At 31.4% G+C, this 19846-nt stretch overlaps 1 protein-coding gene across 1 annotated transcript in view; it reads left to right on the forward strand.

Moving 5' to 3' along the window:
- LOC148302903 (alpha-N-acetylgalactosaminidase-like) overlaps positions 1-19846 on the forward strand; it is a 118870-nt gene that overhangs the window by 60002 nt on the left and 39022 nt on the right. Inside the window, exon 3 of the mRNA XM_088270866.1 lies at positions 3425-3599. Coding sequence (XP_088126992.1) covers positions 3425-3599 — 175 coding nt within the window. The remainder of the gene's footprint in view (positions 1-3424; positions 3600-19846) is intronic.

Genomic DNA, 19846 nt, shown 5'->3' on the forward strand with positions numbered 1-19846 from the left:
GTGTGGCGTTCTAATCTCTCTGCCTACCCCGGAGAAGCGGCGTGATGGTTAGTTAGTTAGTATTGTAAAGTCATTTTGGTTTCTCGAAGATGAACTTTTCTTTAGATTCAAGTATTTTTTACCCTTAAATAGTCAAAGATTTGCTATTTGAAAATAGTTTTTACTTCTGGGACTTGGAATATTGATAATAATAATCTTATTTCGAGAAATAAAAATACTTTGTGTTCTGATCCACTCACATTTTTATTAACCAACTAGTTTCGGCAACAACCTGTTGCCCTCTTCAGGGTTTCATTTATTACTAGTAATAAATGAAACCCTGAGGAGGGCAACAGGTTGTGGCCGAAACTAGTTGGTTAATAAAAATGTGAGTGGATCAAAACACAAAGTATTTTTATTTCTCAAAATAATATATCAATATGATCCACAAAGTTAATGCTTTCAATATTCAAAATATAATAATCTTTTTACATATTTTTTTATCCAAATTAGATCTGGTGAATCTATCATTTCATTATGTAACTCGGTTACTTATAACGTCTGGTTAGACACGCATGGGTTCACAAATGGAGAGAATTTTAATTCAAATTTCACGCTAAAGCCGGCAAAAAATGACACTTTCTCTCATAATTTCAATTAATTTAGCTAGAATTATTGCGTAACGATAATTTGTTTTCATTATCGTTTGGAAATCGTCGAGAAGAGGTGGCATTTTATTCGAACTTTACTAACTAACTATCTCAACATAGATGAATGAATTTTCATCTGGGCGTTAACAGGGCTTATCACCTGTCATAGGCTGGTTTAAATTATCTTAACTGACTCGCAGGAGTCAGTTAAGATACACCACAAAACTCTGTCTTTGAAAACATTATTCGCCTCTTCCAAATTCATGCATCTCTTGATACATATCAGCTGATTATTATTACTGATTTTTTTTAAATATACATATTGTACATGTGCTTTATTACAGGCAGTAGACAGAGAAAACAGAACGCCACACCAATCTGTCCATGTAAACATGTAAACAATCATCGCCTCTTCCACATTCATGCATCTCCTCATACATACCCGCCTATTATTACGACTCTTGACCTGACCACATTCAAGGTTTTCAAAGAACTGATGATACCAAGTTTTTCACGGTCTTCATCTGCTTCTATTACCAACCAAATTTACCGTATAAATTTGTTTTAATATTGTCATTCACTCATTGGATTCACGTGCCCAAACCATCCCAATACACCTTGATTTGAAGTTAATTTCCAATTGTGTTAACAAAAGTGTGTGTTTAGAAATTTTATATTTACTCCGCATAAGAATTTTAAAAAAAAAAACTATTTTATATTTTAAAAATCTATCATATCACTCACTCCTTTCAAGAACGTCATAAATCAAAAATCGTCAATTTTCAGTTATGCATGTTTTCGGAATGCCCAGAAAATGTACTATATCCCAGCAAAATAGGCATATTTTTAACTTAACCCCTTACCGCATACTGGCTCATATATGATCCAAAATAATCTTTCGCCTTAAAAAACAACAAAATGATAGAATATTTCTTGCTTTTGGCGATAATATTAAAGTTTTATCTATGATCCGCGTTACTAGTTGTCAAACTTCTTGCTAGATGTATCTGGTTGTACTAGATGTGCCTTCGACTGTTTCCAACTGTCGGTTTATGATTTTCTGCACAATCGTGATATTCAAAATTGTTTTTTTTGTTTGTTTTTTGTTTGTAAAACGCTATAAAAATTATATTACAATGGTTTAATATTATTTTCATCGTGTAAGTAATAAAATGATCACTTTTATTTGAAATTATGGATAATATTGTGTAAAATGTTTTTGGTCCATATATGGTCCATCATGCAGCTAGTCAAAAAAAATTGTACATACGGTCAAATAAGTTGTAAATGCCAATAACCAAGTTAAGTGTATTTTAATCGATTTTAATTATTTTTTTTAAATATGGACGCTCGTAAATTCTACAACACTACAAAATATGCAAGAGAAATACCAAACAATGGTATTGACAGCGAGGATGATGTGTCAGATAATGAGGATTACCCCCAAATGAGTACTCCCAAAAATGTAATTATTCTAGAAAGCGATGAGAGCAGTTCTGATGAAGAAAACGAAGTCCAAGAAGCTCCTTCAACTTCTGCTACCAAGAAGTTTGTGTGGAGAAGTTGAAATATGTGTAAATTACCAGATGATATTGCATTTTTGGAAGATCTAGAGTTTCCAAATGACATTGACGATATAGATTCTCCTGTTCAATTTTTTAAATATTTTTTTGAAGACGACATCTTGGAACAGATAGTTTTGGAATCTCGGTTGTACTCGACAAACCAAAGACCAGACATATCAATCTTATTGTTGAAAAATGATATAGAACAATTCATCGGAATATGTATGATGATGTCTATAGTACAGCTACCCTCTACACGTCATTTTTGGAATCCTGATCTAGGTAACCCATTAATTTCCGAAACCATGACGTGCAATAGGTGGGAGGAAATAAAAAAAATGTCTGCATTTTGCCGACAACTCTGTAATGGCATCTCCAGACTCTCCAGAATTTGACCCTCTTTACTTTTGTAAAGAGGGTCAAAATCTCCTAATCGGCCTAATTTTATAGGCCGATTCTGTCTTTGTCATTTGCGAAAATTGCAAAATAAACTTATGTCTGAATAAAGACAGGAATTGCTTTACAAATTTCCATGAAGAATATTGGTTTTCGATTCCAAGCCATGTCATGTACATGTATTTTTTTTTACTATAACTGCATGGCGTGCCAGATTTGGACCAAAATAATTTTTTGTATTTTATATAGGTAAAAATATTTTTTTTGAAAAATAAAAAAATACGTGTCTTTTCTTTTCATAATTTACACATCATATATTTTTTTTACAAGTTTTAAAAAAATCATGCAGTAAGGGGTTAATATTTACCCGCTACAGGGCAAAAATTGTTTTTGCATTTTGAAGAAAATGTTTTGTTTAATTATTTTTTTAAATAAAAAATCTTCAGGTTTTACCTAAAAAGATCTGTTGCGCAGTAAAAAGTTCAATAAGTGGCTTGATATTTATTTTTAAAACAATGTATAATATTTTAATATTTTATTTTAAACTTTAAAAACATTCTCCTGAAAAATCAAGTTTTTTTTAATTTATGACTTTCTTGAAAGGAGTGAGCGACATGAGAAACGCCAGAAAATATAATTTTCATTTTTATTATTTTACCTATACAGTATAGTATATTTTTTATTGTTTTTATATGAAAAATAACTCCCATAATTGGAGATAATCCAGATTTGCGAACAAGTATTCGGACACGCTCAAAATGTTGTAACAATTAATACATAAAGTAGAAGAAGAAAATTGGTGTGGTTAGTGACTTTGCCCACTTGCACTTTCAGCGACCGCTTGTTCCGCACCATGACCGATCTGCTGGTGTCGGAGGGCTACGCCAGGGCGGGCTACGAGTACATCAACGTGGACGACTGCTGGCTCGAGAAGGAGAGGGACTCCTACGGCCAGCTGGTGCCCGACCGCGTGCGGTTCCCGTACGGCATGAAGAGCCTGGCCGACTATGTGAGTGTACCTTAACCCTTTTTTATACGCCTTTTTACAACGAATCGATTGCACAAGACGATTTTATTTCATTTTAAATTCTACTGCCCGTTATATATTTAATATAACGAACAGGCAGAGAGAATTTCAGGCAACCTATAAAAAATTAAATGGAATCATCTATTGGTGAGAATAATAATGGGTAGAATTGGTGAATGTAACAAGTGTGTAAAGTGATCACTTAAACCAGCCTATGACGGTCGTCAGCCCCGTCAATGCCCAGACTTCCATATTCTTCTTCATCTTTGATGAGATGTCAAAAAATAATATGAAATCATATTTTTATGGCTTTTCAAACTACTTGATGACAAATATTATACAAATACTACCGTGTGATGACATAATACCATAACAATGCGAAAAACTTGTCAGATTAAAAAAAAAAGTATTTGTAATAATTCTTCAAACCCTTATCCGCACCCCAATGGTGCAAAGGGCACCGCATTATATAAACGCAGTGTTATCTTGATCGTTAACACACGAAGGAAAGTTGATCAGCCCTCCGCTTCAGGTACCAGTCCAGGGTGATATTGTTTGTTATGTATAAATTATTTTTTTGTTGAATAAATTGAATTGAATTGAATTGAATTGAATAAATATTAAAGTGAAAAAATCACTTTTATTTATTTGACCCCATAATTAAAATTGACAATAATTAAAAAGTGAAGTGAAGTAAAAGTAAAGTGATCACTTAAACCAGTCTATGACGGTCGTCAGCCCCGTAAATGCCCAGACTTCCAAATTCTTCTTCATCTTTGATGAGATGTCAAAAAATAATAGCAATAAATCAGTCAATATTTTGTTTAATCCGTCTTATCTAAACAATTGTTTGATACGCATTAACATTTAGGCGTTATTGTGTCCAGAGTCTGTTGTATCGTTTGGAAAGGCATATCCATAAATTAAGAGCAAGGTTGAACACTTGTTATCCAAGCAAAAAGAGTGTTGTGACGTTCACAATGCTTTTACCATAGAATCTACTGATTTTATCATATTATTTTTCGACATCTCATCATAGGCTGATTTCAGTGATCACTTTCACCAATTTTACCCATTTGATAACCACACTACTAAAATTTTTGGAAGTTCTATATTTATGAACCAATTTCGAAACATTGTTCTGTAATCACTAGAATTTCACTATTAACATCTATCGGTGAGATAAAAATAAGCCTTTCATTGAGAAGAAACTATTATGTAATAGTATGTGAGGTCCGAATCCTGGATTTTAATCACATACATGAGAAATGCCAGAAAATATCATTTTCATTTTTATTATTTTAGCTTATTCATTGAAACCCTTTGTCGCACCCCAATGGTGCATAGGGCACTGCATTATAAACACAGTGTTATCTTGATCGTTAACACACGAAGGAAAGGTGATCAGCCTTCCGCTTCAGGTACCAGTCCAGGGTAATATTGAGTGAAAAAATCACCTAAATTTATTTGGCCCCCCTTGGAAATCGAACCCGGGACCTCCAGAACAGATTTTAGCTTATAATTTGATATATATTATTATTATTTCCGTGACATCAAATGTGTGATCAAATATTGGTTGATTCTCGAGATAATAGTAGAAGAAGTCGGTTGTCTTTCAATAACTGAAGAGTAATAAAATTATGTATTATTAATACTTATTTATTTTTTTACAAAAAAGTTAATAAAATTGTTATAAAACCACTCACCGAGATTTTTACGTCTACCGGTTTCGAGACGTACCCGTCTCTTCGTCAGGACAATCACTAACACAGCACGCAAACAATACTACCCTTCACCACCATAGCACCATTTACACACTCAAAACTACACAAAATGTCTAACACATGCGATTTTTGGTCGACCCGAAGACCAACATGCACCATAGTTTTCAATACAGACATGCGTTACGAGCCGAGGTTAAACGTGCAATAAAAAAATTACTAACCACAAAGTAAATGCTTTAAATATTAATAATATAATTAATAATTACGTTTCGTCCGCCTCCGTAGTGTAATGGTCAGCACGCTTGGCTACCGTACTGGAGGTCCCGGGTTCGATTCCCAAGGGGGGTAAAATAAATATAAGTGATTTTTTCACTGTCATATTTATTCAATATTATCCTGGACTGGTACCTGAAGCGGAGGGCTGATCACCTTTCCTTCATGTGTAAACGATCAAGATAACACTGCGTTTATATGACGCAGTGCCCTATGCACCATTGGGGTGCGGATAAGGGTTTTATTATTATTATTATTACAATTACGTTTATGATGAAATTAAAAAAATATATATATATATATATTTTAATTGGATATACGTTCTTAAAAACAATATGTTTACGTGATAGGTACAATGGAAAAAGCAAAATTGTAATCAGATTCCATTTCTCTTTCAAACGACGACGATACATTTGACTACACTTTTATTGATAATTTTATATAATGATCCACCAATAGCTCTTAAGGCTGAGATCTTAAATGTTCAAATTCAAAACGCATCCGGCCGCGTTAGGTGCTAGATGCACACATGTTTTTAGCGTATATATTTGGAATTTGACATTTAAAAGAGAAATAATTGTATTTTTATTATTTGAAAAATACTTCAATTTCATACTTCTGTGAGCCTAAGCGGCTCATTATTAGAAATAGGCATCAAATTGTGGTAGAGTGGGCTCGAACCTAGAAACTCTGACTCAAGAGTCCGCAACACTAACCACGGGACCACAAAACACCAAAATATTTTTATAATATTTTAAAATTCCTTACTATTCAATCACTCTTTTTTTCAAAACATTATATTCATTTCTTATAAACTTATTCTTTACAATACGAAAACATTTTTTTAATTATTAAATTATGTCAAATATAACATTATTTTTTGACATCTCATCAAAGATGAAGAAATAAAAAATAAATAAAAAGCTTAATAAAAAGCTTCTTTACATCTCACCAATAGATGTCCCTAGTGAAGTTCTAGTGATTCAAGAACAAGGTTTCTAAATTGGTTCATATATACAGAACATCCAAGAATTTGAGTAGTGTGGTACTCAATAATGGGTAGAATTGGTGAATGTTACACGTGTGTACAGTAATCACTTAAACCAGCCTATGACGATCGTCAGCCCCGTAAATGCCCAGACTTCCATATTTTTCTTCATCTTTGATGAGATGTCAAAAAATAATATGAAAATAACTCCTGTAATTGGAGATAATCCAGATTTTGTGTACAAGTATTTGGACACACTCAAAATGTTGTAAATATTACATTGGTTTCAGGAAAATCATGTTACGATTTTTCGTATTTTCGGCTTTAATACTATATGGTAATAAAGTTAACTAAACTGAATTGATTATTTAATAATATGAAGACGAGACCATAAAATCGTTTAGTGAAAGTTGGTCCATTATTTTTTTCACGTTTTACAAAATGTCGAATATATATATAACATTACGTCTAGTTTTAAATTAAATTCAAATATTTGAAATTTAAATGGTTAAGCAACTGTTCTCGCCAAATAAAATATCGAGTCTCGGTGGTCCGTTATCATTGATATTACGAAATCAATTTGACGCGGGTTATTTAAAAGATGCAGCGATTTTTTAACACGGTGTAATAATTCAATTCAATTTATAATTATATGGTTCATATGTAATTTGTATGGTATAATTGTTTCATCACCTGCTATATAATTAAATTTCTATTTTTATATGTTTAAAAAAATTATGCCATTGTTATTTATGTATTTTTGTTTGGATAAATGAGAAATCGGACATCTATATAAGTAAAACTGTTTAACCCACGTATTATACAAGCACACACAGAGGATGGAACGCCACACTCTTCTGTCTTGATATACACTCCTCGCTTCCTTCACATCCATACATCTAGTCATACATCCCCTCCGATTACGCAGACTTTAGACACCACCAGATTCTAGGTTCTGATTGATCTGATCGTGCTTCAACCATCTTCGTTCCGTTCTCCCTCTCACATTCGCCACATATATGTTACTTTCTTAGCCATTCTTTCATTTTTACATCTTGTATTAGTCTGGCATCAAAATATAGTTTAATAGATGACAATTATATCTATATTAATCTGATATGAGGAAAACTTGACATTATCAAGTATTTCAAATACTTGTAAGTGTCAAGTCAGGTGTATGTATGAATGTGGAAGAGGCGAAGATTGCGTGCAAAAACAGATTGGTGAGGCGTTCTATTCTCTCTACCTACCCCTGCGTGGAAGCGGCGTGATGGTTAGTTAGTTATGTATTATGTTTGATCAAAAGCTTTTCATGGAATCATTGAACCAACCACCTTTGCACCTTTAAAATATAATAAACAAATATTTTGACGGTCAATGTCCACTTCCTCATGTGTAAACACATTACCGGGTACATTAAACAAACATCAAGTCGATGTTTACCAGTCGTCCATAGTTTCAATAGCCTCCCGTCATGCATGTAAGGCAATTTGCATAGAAATGTCTCACATCATTACGGACAACTCCGTTTTCTATGGCTTCCTTTTCGCTTTCAAAGTAAATATCGTTTTCCGGTTCAGTTAGCGGATAGTACGAGTACAATAGCCTAACTACGTTGTACGTACTTGTGTCTCACAATCAAACCAGCCGTTAAAAACATAGAAATATCTGCCATTTTAATAGATATTGTATTCAAATATTGTAATAAAAATGTAAATGATGATTCAAACGTTTTTTTTTCAATTTTAATCTCAAAATCTATTAAATGAAAGTATTGTAAAAAGATCCATTTCAATGACTTCCTCTTTGTAGAATCTGGCGCTACAGGTTTTTTACATAAAATCAAATGACTTACAAATCGAATTGGAAGTTTTACAAAACAAATTAAATGTTTTATTGTATTTTATAAAAAAAGTTGAATTTTAAAAAATATATCGCTCACTCCTTTCAAGAACGTCATTAATCAAAAATCGTCAATTTTCAGTTGTGCATATTTTTGGAATGCCAGAAAATGTACTATATCCCAGCAAAAGGAGCATGTTTTTATCTTAATATTTACCCGCTACAGGGCAGAAAGTGTTGTTTTTGCATTTTGAAGAAAAGGTATTGTTTAATTATTTTTTAAATAAACTAAATGTTTTTCAAATGGAGAAAAAACCTTCAGGTTTTGTTTAAAAAGATCTGTTGCACAGTAAAAAGTTCAGTAAGTTACTTGATATTTATTTTAAATACATTGTATTACATTTTTAAACTTTAAAAACGTTCTCCTGAAAAATCAAGTTTTTTGATTTATGACGTTCTTGAAAGGAGTGAGCGATATATTCAATGTTGTACTCATGATTCAAGGCAGTATTGAAAATCTTGTCTGAAAACTTTTATCTGTCTGCTCGTTTTACCAATCTGTTTGTACACTGCAGCTGTCCAGTTCCAAATATAATTGGCGTATGACGCCATTTGAAAAAAAATTAACATCTTCCGATAGGGTAATTAATTTTGTGTCACCTGTAGTAAAAATAATTTATTCATATGATTATTTTGATACATACTGCAGTAGGATCAAAAAAAATCTCAATAATATTAATATTTCAAGCATTTACTTTGTGGTTAGTCATTTTTACCTATTTTTTTTACATAAAATGTAAAAAATATTAGTATATAACCACTCCCGGTTTCGAGACGTACCCGTCTCTTCGTCAGGACAATCACTACAGAAGCTTGCAAACAATACTACCCTTCACTACTAGACTACTACATAACACTATTTACACACTTAAGTGTTTTAACACACTTAAAACTATGAACACACTTAAAACTACAAGTGTGTGAATAATGCTATGGTAGTGTAGAGTAGTATTGTTTGCATGCTGTGGTAGTGATTGTCCTGACGAAGATACGGGTACGTCTCGAAACCGGTAGACATAAAAATCTTGGTGAGTGGTTATATACTAATATTATTAACATTTTTGTAAAAAAAATAATAAAAAAGGGTTTACACTTATTTTTGACACAACTTTTGTAAGAATCAAAATACCTCTGCGATATCCGCATTATTGAAGTATCGTAAACCTACGAGACACACTTAATGTATTCAAACCAATTCTTGTTATATCATTGCCGTGGGAGTCAGTTTTTATGACACCAAAACTATTATGTAATATCAAAGGCGTATTAACATATCGTCACTTGAAAGCAAAACTATCCTAACTGCATATTTAACAAAATACAGTGGAGGTTATCAAACTTTTGAATGTCAGTTCTCTCGATTACACTGGCCAACAATTTACAACTTTTATTTTGTAATTGGCATGAAAATACCTAATCTTTACGCACTTTGCATAGCTGAATTAAAAAAAAGAAAGCAAAAAAAATGTAGCCCGTCAGATTTTGTAGTTATGGATATTTTTAATTCTGATATCGCTCAATCCTTTCAAGAACGTCATAAATCAAAAATCGTCAATTTTTAGTTGCACACGTTTTCGGAATGCTCAGAAAATGTACTATAGCATATTTTTAACTTAATATTTACCCGCTACAGGGCAGAAAGTGTTGTTTTTGCATTTTGAATTAATGTATTGTTTAATTATTTTTTTAAATAAACTAAATATTTTTCAAATGGAGAAAAAACTTTCAGGTTTTACCTTAAAAGATCTGTTGCACAGTAAAAAGTTCAATAAGAGGCTTGATATTTATTTTAAGTATGTATATTGTGTTATATTTTTAAACTTTAAAAACGTTCTCCTGAAAAATCAAGTTTTTTGATTTATGACGTTCTTGAAAGGAGTGAGCGATATTGGCTAAAGTTTATCTTATTATTTATGTATAAATATATATATAAACATATAATGCTATTGTTTCAATATAAATAAGTTAATATATTTCCACTGTTACTCCATAATTATCAATACTTATTTTGAATCCCTTAGACTTTAGACTAAAACATGTCTATATACCAACCACTATTACGGTTTCAACGTATGGGGTCCATACAAACATCAATAATATGACTGTAACATCAAAATTTGACGTGATACAAGCTTGTCACCATATAGACTTTGGATAAGAACGATTAACTAAGTCCAAATCAGTCATAAAATTTCAGTTGCAAAATTATTGTTGGCCAGCATTTTCTTTTGAAATGTAAGTTTATGATCGAGAGAACTTCTTTTCAAAGTGTATAAATAGTTATTTATTTTATTTGAGAGCCTGCTGTACAAGCTGTCTTAACTTGATAAGAAAAATCTATCCCTTTTTACGAGGGAATATGGAAGTTTTTTTCTTCTTCTTCTTTTTGGTGTAGGCCTTGTTTCCTGTTTTAAAAAAAGGTAAGCCTCGTGCGATGTCGATTCCCAGCTGTCAATCCACCATGTGTTGTTGGTTTTTGGAGGCGAAAGTAGTTGATAATAATATATATGGAGGAAGGCCAAGCAAAACTTGGCATGATCATGTTTTTAAACAGTTAGGCGTGGTCAGGTGTCAGGAGTACAAAATAATCGGCGGATATATGAAGAGTTGCATGAATGTGGAAGAGGCGATTTTTTTTTTTTTTTGCAAATACAGACTAGTTAGGCGTTCTATTCTCTCTGCCTATTCTTGCGGGGAAGCGGCGTGATGGTTAGTTAGTAAATTTAAAAAATATCTTGATAAGGAAATGGTCGACATTAATATGAGCCCAACTGTATCTGCCTTTACAAACGAAAAACACTTAATTTATTTTACAATTTCGTAACTGTCTTAGGTTTTTCGACGTCTCCTTTATAGAGTTAAACAATGCCTTTATTGTAACGACTTTCGCTTCCCCGATCACAATGACAGCCCAGTTTATTGGATTATATCACTTGTAGTGTAAGCATAAAAACCGAAAACGGTTCCGCATTTCCTATGTGCGTACACTATTCAAAATATGCCGAATAATTGTCCTATGCGGATATATATCTAGGCCTTGCACTACCAGTTCAACTATGGTCATTCAAAATGGGTGTGTCAAAATCCTTGTTCACAAATCTGGGTTTCCCAACTTATTTCTGCGTTTTTACATTTCAACACAGATGAACAAGAATATGGAATATTATTATTTGACATATCATCAAAGATGAAGAAGAATATGGAAGTCTGAGCTTACGACATGTCACACGCTGGTTTAAGTGATCACTCTTTATACGTGTAACATTCAGCATTCTCTTATGACAACCAAACTACTCAAAATTTTCAACTCCTTATATACTTATGCATATATGTATAAGTATATTTATATATATATATATATATATATATATATATATATATATATATATATATATATATATATATATATATATATATATATATTTATATATATATATATATATATATATATATATACATATATATATATATATATATATATATATATATATATATATATATATATATATATATATATATATATATATATATATATATATATATATATATATATATATATATATATATATATATATATATATATATATATATATATATATATATATATATATATATATATATATATATATATATATATATATATATATATATATATTTATATATATATATATATATATATATATTATATATATATATATATATATATATATATATATATATATATATATATATATATATTCTTCTTACCATTATTCTTATCAAATGGTCCATAGGGCACTGCATCACATCGAGAAAGCGTTATATTGATTGTTAATAACATGAAGACAAGGTGATCAATTCTGCACTTAAGTATCAATACAAGAGTGATCAATATTACAGTGAAATTCACTTATATTGAATCCCCTAGATATCGAACCAAAGCCCTTCAGCGTATTAATCAAACGCGCTTACACCACTACACTACACTACATACAGGGACTTGCCAAGTCATGTCTATGTATCTATATATCGAGGTATAAAAACCTATATTTAAAAAAAAAAAACATAGTTAAAACTAAATTTAACTTTCGGCCATACATTGTCATATTTATATTTCTTGCATTTGCATACCCCTACCCGCCTGGAACACATCGAATTACCAATAACCCTGTATATTTATATACTAAATGTATAAATTATGAAGCAGTCGTGTTGATCCCAGGAAAAAATGTATATATTAAAATATATTTCAAAAATACATTGTATTTTTTAGGAAGCATCGCTTGAATGCATTGTTATGAATGCACTTATACTGAGTGCACTTTCATTGTACAATTTCTAAAAGCGATATTTCATACTTTTGCAAACCAGTAGTTTTACGGTAGAATAGTTTTATTTAGTTCCAAATTGCACGCGAAAGGTACGAGCCATCTGATCGTAAATTGTGCATGTTTTTTCCTGATCAATAATTTATCGTTCAAAATGCATTTGCAGCTCTTCTTCAGTTTTTTTGCTTCCACATAAATAATTTTATATAACTCCATAATAAGTTAATTAATAAATCACTTTCACATAATCTTTGACATATCAACATAGATAACGAAATAAAATGAGTGTGAAATAAAATGAAGAACATATCGCTCACTCCTTTCAAGAACGTCATAAAAAAAAAAACTTAATTTTTCAGGAGAACGTTTTTAAAGTTTAAAAATATAACACAATGTATTAAAAATACATATCAAGCCACTTATTGAAGTTTTTACTGAGCAACAGATCTTTTTAGGTAAAACCTGAAGGTTTTTTCTCCATTTGAAAAATATTTAGTATATTTAAAAAAATAATTAAACAATGCCTTTTCTTCAAAATGCAAAAGCAACATTTTCTGCCCTGTAACGGGTAAATATTAAGTTAAAAATATGCCTCTTTTGCTGGGATATAGCACATTTTCTGGGCATTCCGAACACATGCACAACTGAAAATTGACGATTTTTTATTTATGACGTTCTTGAAAGGAGTGAGCGATATGAAACGCTAGAAAACATAATTTTCATATTTTATTCAAGCTTATAATTCGACCACTTAATTTATTTACATCCTTTTGAATGTGTCCGAATACTTAATCACAAATCTGGATTATCTCCAATTAGGAGTAATTTTAACATTATTTTTCGACATTTCAACATAGATGAAGAAGAATATGAAAGTATGGGCATTTACATAGTTGACGACCGTCATAGGCTTGGTTAAGTGATCACTTAACACACGTGTAACATTCACCAATTCTACCCATGATTGACAACCAAATCGGAAGAGTCTCTGTTTATTAAACAGAGACTCTTCCGATTTGTTTGCGAAATAAAATGAATGAAATAAAGGAAATGAAATCAAACAAAGCCAATGAGAGGGAACATAGGTGAGATATCTCAACATAAACGAAGAAGTCTATTGGAGGTGAAAATATTTTATGAAGATTTCATCTATTTTTTTTTTACTAAGTTCAACCATCCGCCTCCGTAATGTAATGGTCAGCACACTCGGCTACCGTTCTGGAGGTCCCGGGTTCGATTCCCAAGTGGGGTAAAATAAATATAAGTGATTTTTTCACTGTAACATTTATTAAATACTACCCTGGACTGGTACCTGAAGCGGAGGGCTGATCACCTTTCCTTCATGTGTAAACGATCAAGATAACACTGCGTTTATATGACGCAGTGCCCTATGCACCATTGGGTGCGGATAAGGGTTTTATTTTATTTTACAGTTTAACCATAGATGCCGCTGACGGAGTAACATGCAGTCGATCTTTTCAGATGAAACATAATACAACTTTCCGAAATTTGAGTAATGTGGTTGTCAATCATGGGTAGAATAGTAAATGTTACACAGTGTAAAAGTGATCACTTTTTTTTAATTGGCAAAGTACCCAAAATTGAGTGATACATAAGTGATCACTTAAACCAGGATAGATATGATAGATAGAAAACCATGCAAATTTCCGGACTTCCATATTACCACCTCAAATAGACGTCTTTATGCATGATAAGTTTTCAATAAAAAAATCTAAATCTTATCTAATTTTGATATGTCTGTTTTGGACAAAAGACTATCTACTATGTTTAACGTTTGCATAATTTTCGTTTACAAATAATTTTCAATGGGTACAACCAAATAGCCTAAACCACAAAATCATTGTCAAGTTCACTTTATCCAAGGTGAAGATGAAAGAAACTATAGGCTATTATGAACGAATAACGAGTTATGTGTGCCCACTCCAGACATCGATAATAAAATGCAATTATCGTCTAACATTCTCCACTTAAATTTAAACAAAATGTGATCAGCGAGGCAAATAAATTTGATACGTATTATTTTTTTATTGTATAGAATGTTGATAATATTAATACCTCGCTAGATTTCATATGGGAAAATGAAAACGACAATCTAAGTTAGCATTTTTCATTATTTGATTCGGCAGTCACTTTGTGGTAATATCTGTCCATTTTTCATTTAAATTTTTCTTAGTAAATACCACTTTTTATAATAATCTATTGGGACGCGTGTTTCGATACATTCCGTATTATTTTCAACTGTGTTTGAAAATGATCCAAAATGCACTAAAACACGTGTCATAATATAATTTAAGAAATTGTGTAAATTACCGAGTAAAACTTTAATTGATAATATTTTTTTTATTTATTTATTTAATTTTGAGTGTGTCCAAATACTTGTTTTTAAATTTGTGTTTTCTCTACTAGGGATTTATTTTTACATTTTTGTTTCATTTAATTTAACATGATGCTTGAAAACGATGCGAAATGCGTCGAAACACGTGTCAAAGTATATGTGGTATTTACCAAATAAAACTTCAAATAAAAAATTATGTTTTTCATATGATAGTATTTTATTATTTTATTTATTATTAACTTTGTGGAATACCATAAAGATTTACAAATAAACTGATAACAAAATGTATATTTTTATTATCTATTGATGAAACTAGTCGTGTTTACATTAATAAACTCAAAAGTGGTTTTATACAATTGTTAAATTTTTATGTTGAAATCTTTTGTACAAAGTTAATGCCAATCAATAAATAAAAATTCAATTTCGTTTTCTGTATAAAACTTTCTCTTTGATAATCTCAAAGAGTATTTTATAAACCAGTTCTTGGTGATAACGGTTCTATATTGGCAAAATGCGTTAAGTAAAAAAAATGTATACTTTGCGTTGAGAATTTAGCGTACTTGAATAAATAAAAAATATGCCTATTAAATTAAAAATGGTATCAGTACAGTTTTTTTGATCTGACCTAAATTCTTAAATCAAAAGTGGTATTTTACAAGTTTTTATTTTATTTTTAAACTTAAAAAACTCTAATACTTTAATATATTGAGGACGATCTATATGCATGAGGATAACATAAGCTGTAGCTTTAGCTGTAGATATGCTGAGTTAGAAACGAGCGGAGGATAGAGACAGGTGGAGACTGACTATGAAAGAAACAAACCAATCCTGTATTTTTTCGGGAGTTTTAATGAATAATTACATCAAGTCATTCACATAAATAAGTAAGACAAAATAAGTAAGTAAGTGTACTTATAAATATAATTACAAAATTATAAATTTGTAAACATACCTCGAAGAAGGGCGGTATGTAGGAAAATGGTAAAACAGAAATATCAAATCTCGAGTAAAATTTGATTAAATTTTGTATTCAATATACTTTAAAATGTAAAAGCTTGTTTAATTATTTCTGAGTAGCTAATTATACGTCCTAGATAATAAACAATAGTTCAGTTTAGTCTAACTAACTAACTAACTAACCATCCCGCCGCTTCCCCGCAGGGGTAGGCAGAGAGAATAGAGCGCCACCCCACTCTGTCTTTGCAAACATTCTTTGCCTCTTCTACATTCATGCATCTCCTCATACATACCCGACGATTATTACGACTCCTGACCCGGCCGCTTTCAAGTATTTGACATACCTGATTGTGCCAAGTTTTCCTCGGTCGTCCTCTGCTTCTTTTTCCAACTACATTCGCCTCATAAATTTGTTTAACCGTTCTTTTTTCACTCATACGCTCCACATGTCCAAACCACCTCAACACACCTTTTTTAATTTTATCGATAATGCTTATCTCAGCCTTACATTCTTTCCTTATCTCATCATTCGAACATCTATCAAACATCGTTTTCCCACACATTCGTCTGAGCGATCGCATTTCGACTGCATTCAGTCTGCTTTCATCCTTCTTTTGCCAACTCCATGCTTCGCTTCCATACATAAGGGTTGGAGCCAGAACTCCATTGTGTACTGCCAGTTTAGCTTCCGCTGATAGATTTTTATTTGCTAAAACTGATTTTAGTGCACCATTCACTCTGTTCCCAGAATTCTGGGAACAGTTTAGTCTATAACGTTTATTATTATACACACCTTTTTTAATTTGTAACGGTATTAAGGATATTGATCGATGATTTGCAATTTAAAATATTAATATTAAAAAAAACATAATGCTATTAACGTACGTATTATATTATACGACCTACTAACTTATAACCGCTCATTTATATTTTTGAAAAAAAAATTAAGGTAAAACGTAAAAAAATGCTGCTTGCTCCAAAAATACATGTTGAAATTATTATTTTTCGTGATTTTTTTCTTCAGATTTTCAGGATTGTTTTCAGGTCATCTTGTCACCATTCATAATGACGGTGATAAGTCTTGACGTATCCTTATATAAACTAATTAAACATCACGCCGCTTTTTCCAAGGGTAGGCAGAGAAAACAGAACGCCACACCAATCTGTTTTTGCACACAATTTTCCTCTCTTACACATTGATACGTCTTCTTATAGACACACGCCAATTGTTCTTTTTTGTTTTGTCGCCAACTCCTGACATGACCACTTTCAAGTATTTAAAATACCTGATTATGCCTAGTTTTCCTCGGTCTTTCCTCTGATTTTATTACCAAACACATTCGCCTCGTTAATTTGTTTAACTATATTTTCTTTACTCATTCGATTCACATGCCCAAACCACCTCAACATACCTTTCTTAATTTTTTTTTAATTTGGCGTCTAATTAGTAGAACTCTATTTTAATTTACGAATTAATTTTTAAATCAAACCCAGATTTTTTTAAGTCAACTAAGTTATATTTTATTAAAAAAAAACAAATAAAAATTAATAATGTGACAATTGTTTCGCCTAGTTATGGCATTTTGCCTAGTTTGGCAAAATCCCATAACTAGGCGAAACAATTGTCACAATATTGATTTTGATGTGTTTTAAAAAATAAAATACAACTTAGTAGACTCAAAAAATCTGTGTTTATTTAAAAATTAATTAACATCTTTCTTAATTTTATCGATAATGCTTATCTTAGCCTTGCATTAATTCCTTATTTCATCATTTGAACATCTATCATACAATGTTTTGACGCACTGAGAGATCGCATTCCGACTGCATTCAGTCTATTTCATTCTTCTTTTGCAAACTCCATGATTCACTTCCACACATTATGGTTGGAACCAGCCTGATAGGGTTTTTTTTCTATCATGAGAACATCGTTTATATGATGCAGTGTTATCTTTATATATCAGCCCGTTGAGGTTCACTGCTGGACAAAGGCCCTCCCTTCATCCTCCACTCCTCCCAATCCTGCGCCGTCTCCATCCACTGTCTTCCAGCAAACTTCCTGATGTCGTCCACCCATCTCATCGGTGGACGTCCTTGAGGCCTCTAGTTCTTCGGTCTCCACACTAGAACGCGTTTCGTCCATCTGTCGTCGGTCATTCTGGTTATGTGACCGGCCCATTTCCACTTCAGCCAAGCAATTCTCTCTACCACGTCACAGACCTGTGTCTGGCGTCGGATCCAATCGTTCCTTTTTTGTCTCTTAATGTTATTCCAAGTATAATTCGCTCCATGCTCCTCTGTGCAACTTGCAACTTATGGGAGGATTGCTTGGTCAGAGTCATTGTTTCCGCGCCATAGGTTAGGACGGGTAGAACGCATTGGTTAAATAAGGTATATACAGTATGAATAAGGTAATACTAATGTAACTACCAAGTCTTTGGAATAAAATTCTATTTTTCAAAAAGATATTTTCATAAATTTAAAATTTATGGTATCATTACTAATTTACAAACATCGCTTTTTAAGCACTGTAATATCATTGATTTATTATTTGTAATTATTGCATATTGTGTATTACAAAATTACTAGCAACACAATCTCAATGAATCATTATTCATTATTGACTCATTTATGTCGAAAAATACATATTGAAATCGACATACACCATTAACATACAATGTTAGCACAAAAAAACCAATCATAAAAGAGACCTTATTATAAACAAATATGAGTAAAATACTGAGACATTTGGTACCAGTATGACGTATTACTAAAAGCATGTTTTTATGAAGGTGTGGATTTGGAAATGGTAGTTGTCAAAGAAAAATAACACTTTATCTTGTTTTAAATAAGACTATTTATTGATTAACAAAATTTACAACAATCATAAAAGAGACCTCATTATAAACAAATATGAGTAAAATACTGAGACATTTGGTACCAGAATGACGTAGTACTAAAAGCATGTTTTTTTTATGAAGGTGTGGATTTGGAAATGGTAGTTGTCAAAGAAAAATAACACTTTATCTTGTTTTAAATGAGAGTATTAATTGATGAACAAAATTAACTGGAAATGTGCATCCAAAATGTGAATAAAACACTTCAAAGTGTTGTATTCACATTTTGAAGAAAAGGTATTGTTTTATCATTTTTTTAAAAATATTCTCAACATTTTTCAAATGGAGAAAAAACCTTCAGGGTTTTCCTAACAAGATCTGTTTGCACAGTAAAAAGTTCAATAAGGCTTTATATTTCTTTTTAATACATTTTATTATATTTTTTAACTTTAAAAACGATCTTCTGAAAAATCAAGTTTTTTTTTAAATATTATATATCGCTTACTCCTTTCAAGAACGTCATAAATCAAAAAAATTGATTTTCCATTTTTGATTTTAAAAAAATGTAATGAAATGTATTTAAAATAAATATCAAGCCACTTATTGAACTTCTTACTGTGCAACAGATCTTTTTAGGTAAAACCTGAAGATTCTCCATTTGAAAAATATTTAGTTTATTTAAAAAAACAATGAAACAATACCTTTTCTTCAAAATGCAAAAACAACACTTTCTGCCCTGTAGCGAGTAAATATTAAGATAAAAACATGCCCCTTTTGTTGGGATATAGTGCATTTTCTAGGCATTCCGAAAACATGCACAACTGAAAATTGTCGATATTTTATTTATGACGTTCTTGAAAGGAGTGAGCGATATGACGTTGTTGA

The sequence above is a fragment of the Brachycentrus maculatus genome, unplaced genomic scaffold (genome assembly GCF_059751285.1).
Source record: "Brachycentrus maculatus isolate JH-2025_06_01 unplaced genomic scaffold, ASM5975128v1 h1tg000398l, whole genome shotgun sequence".
Classification (NCBI taxonomy): domain Eukaryota; kingdom Metazoa; phylum Arthropoda; class Insecta; order Trichoptera; family Brachycentridae; genus Brachycentrus; species Brachycentrus maculatus.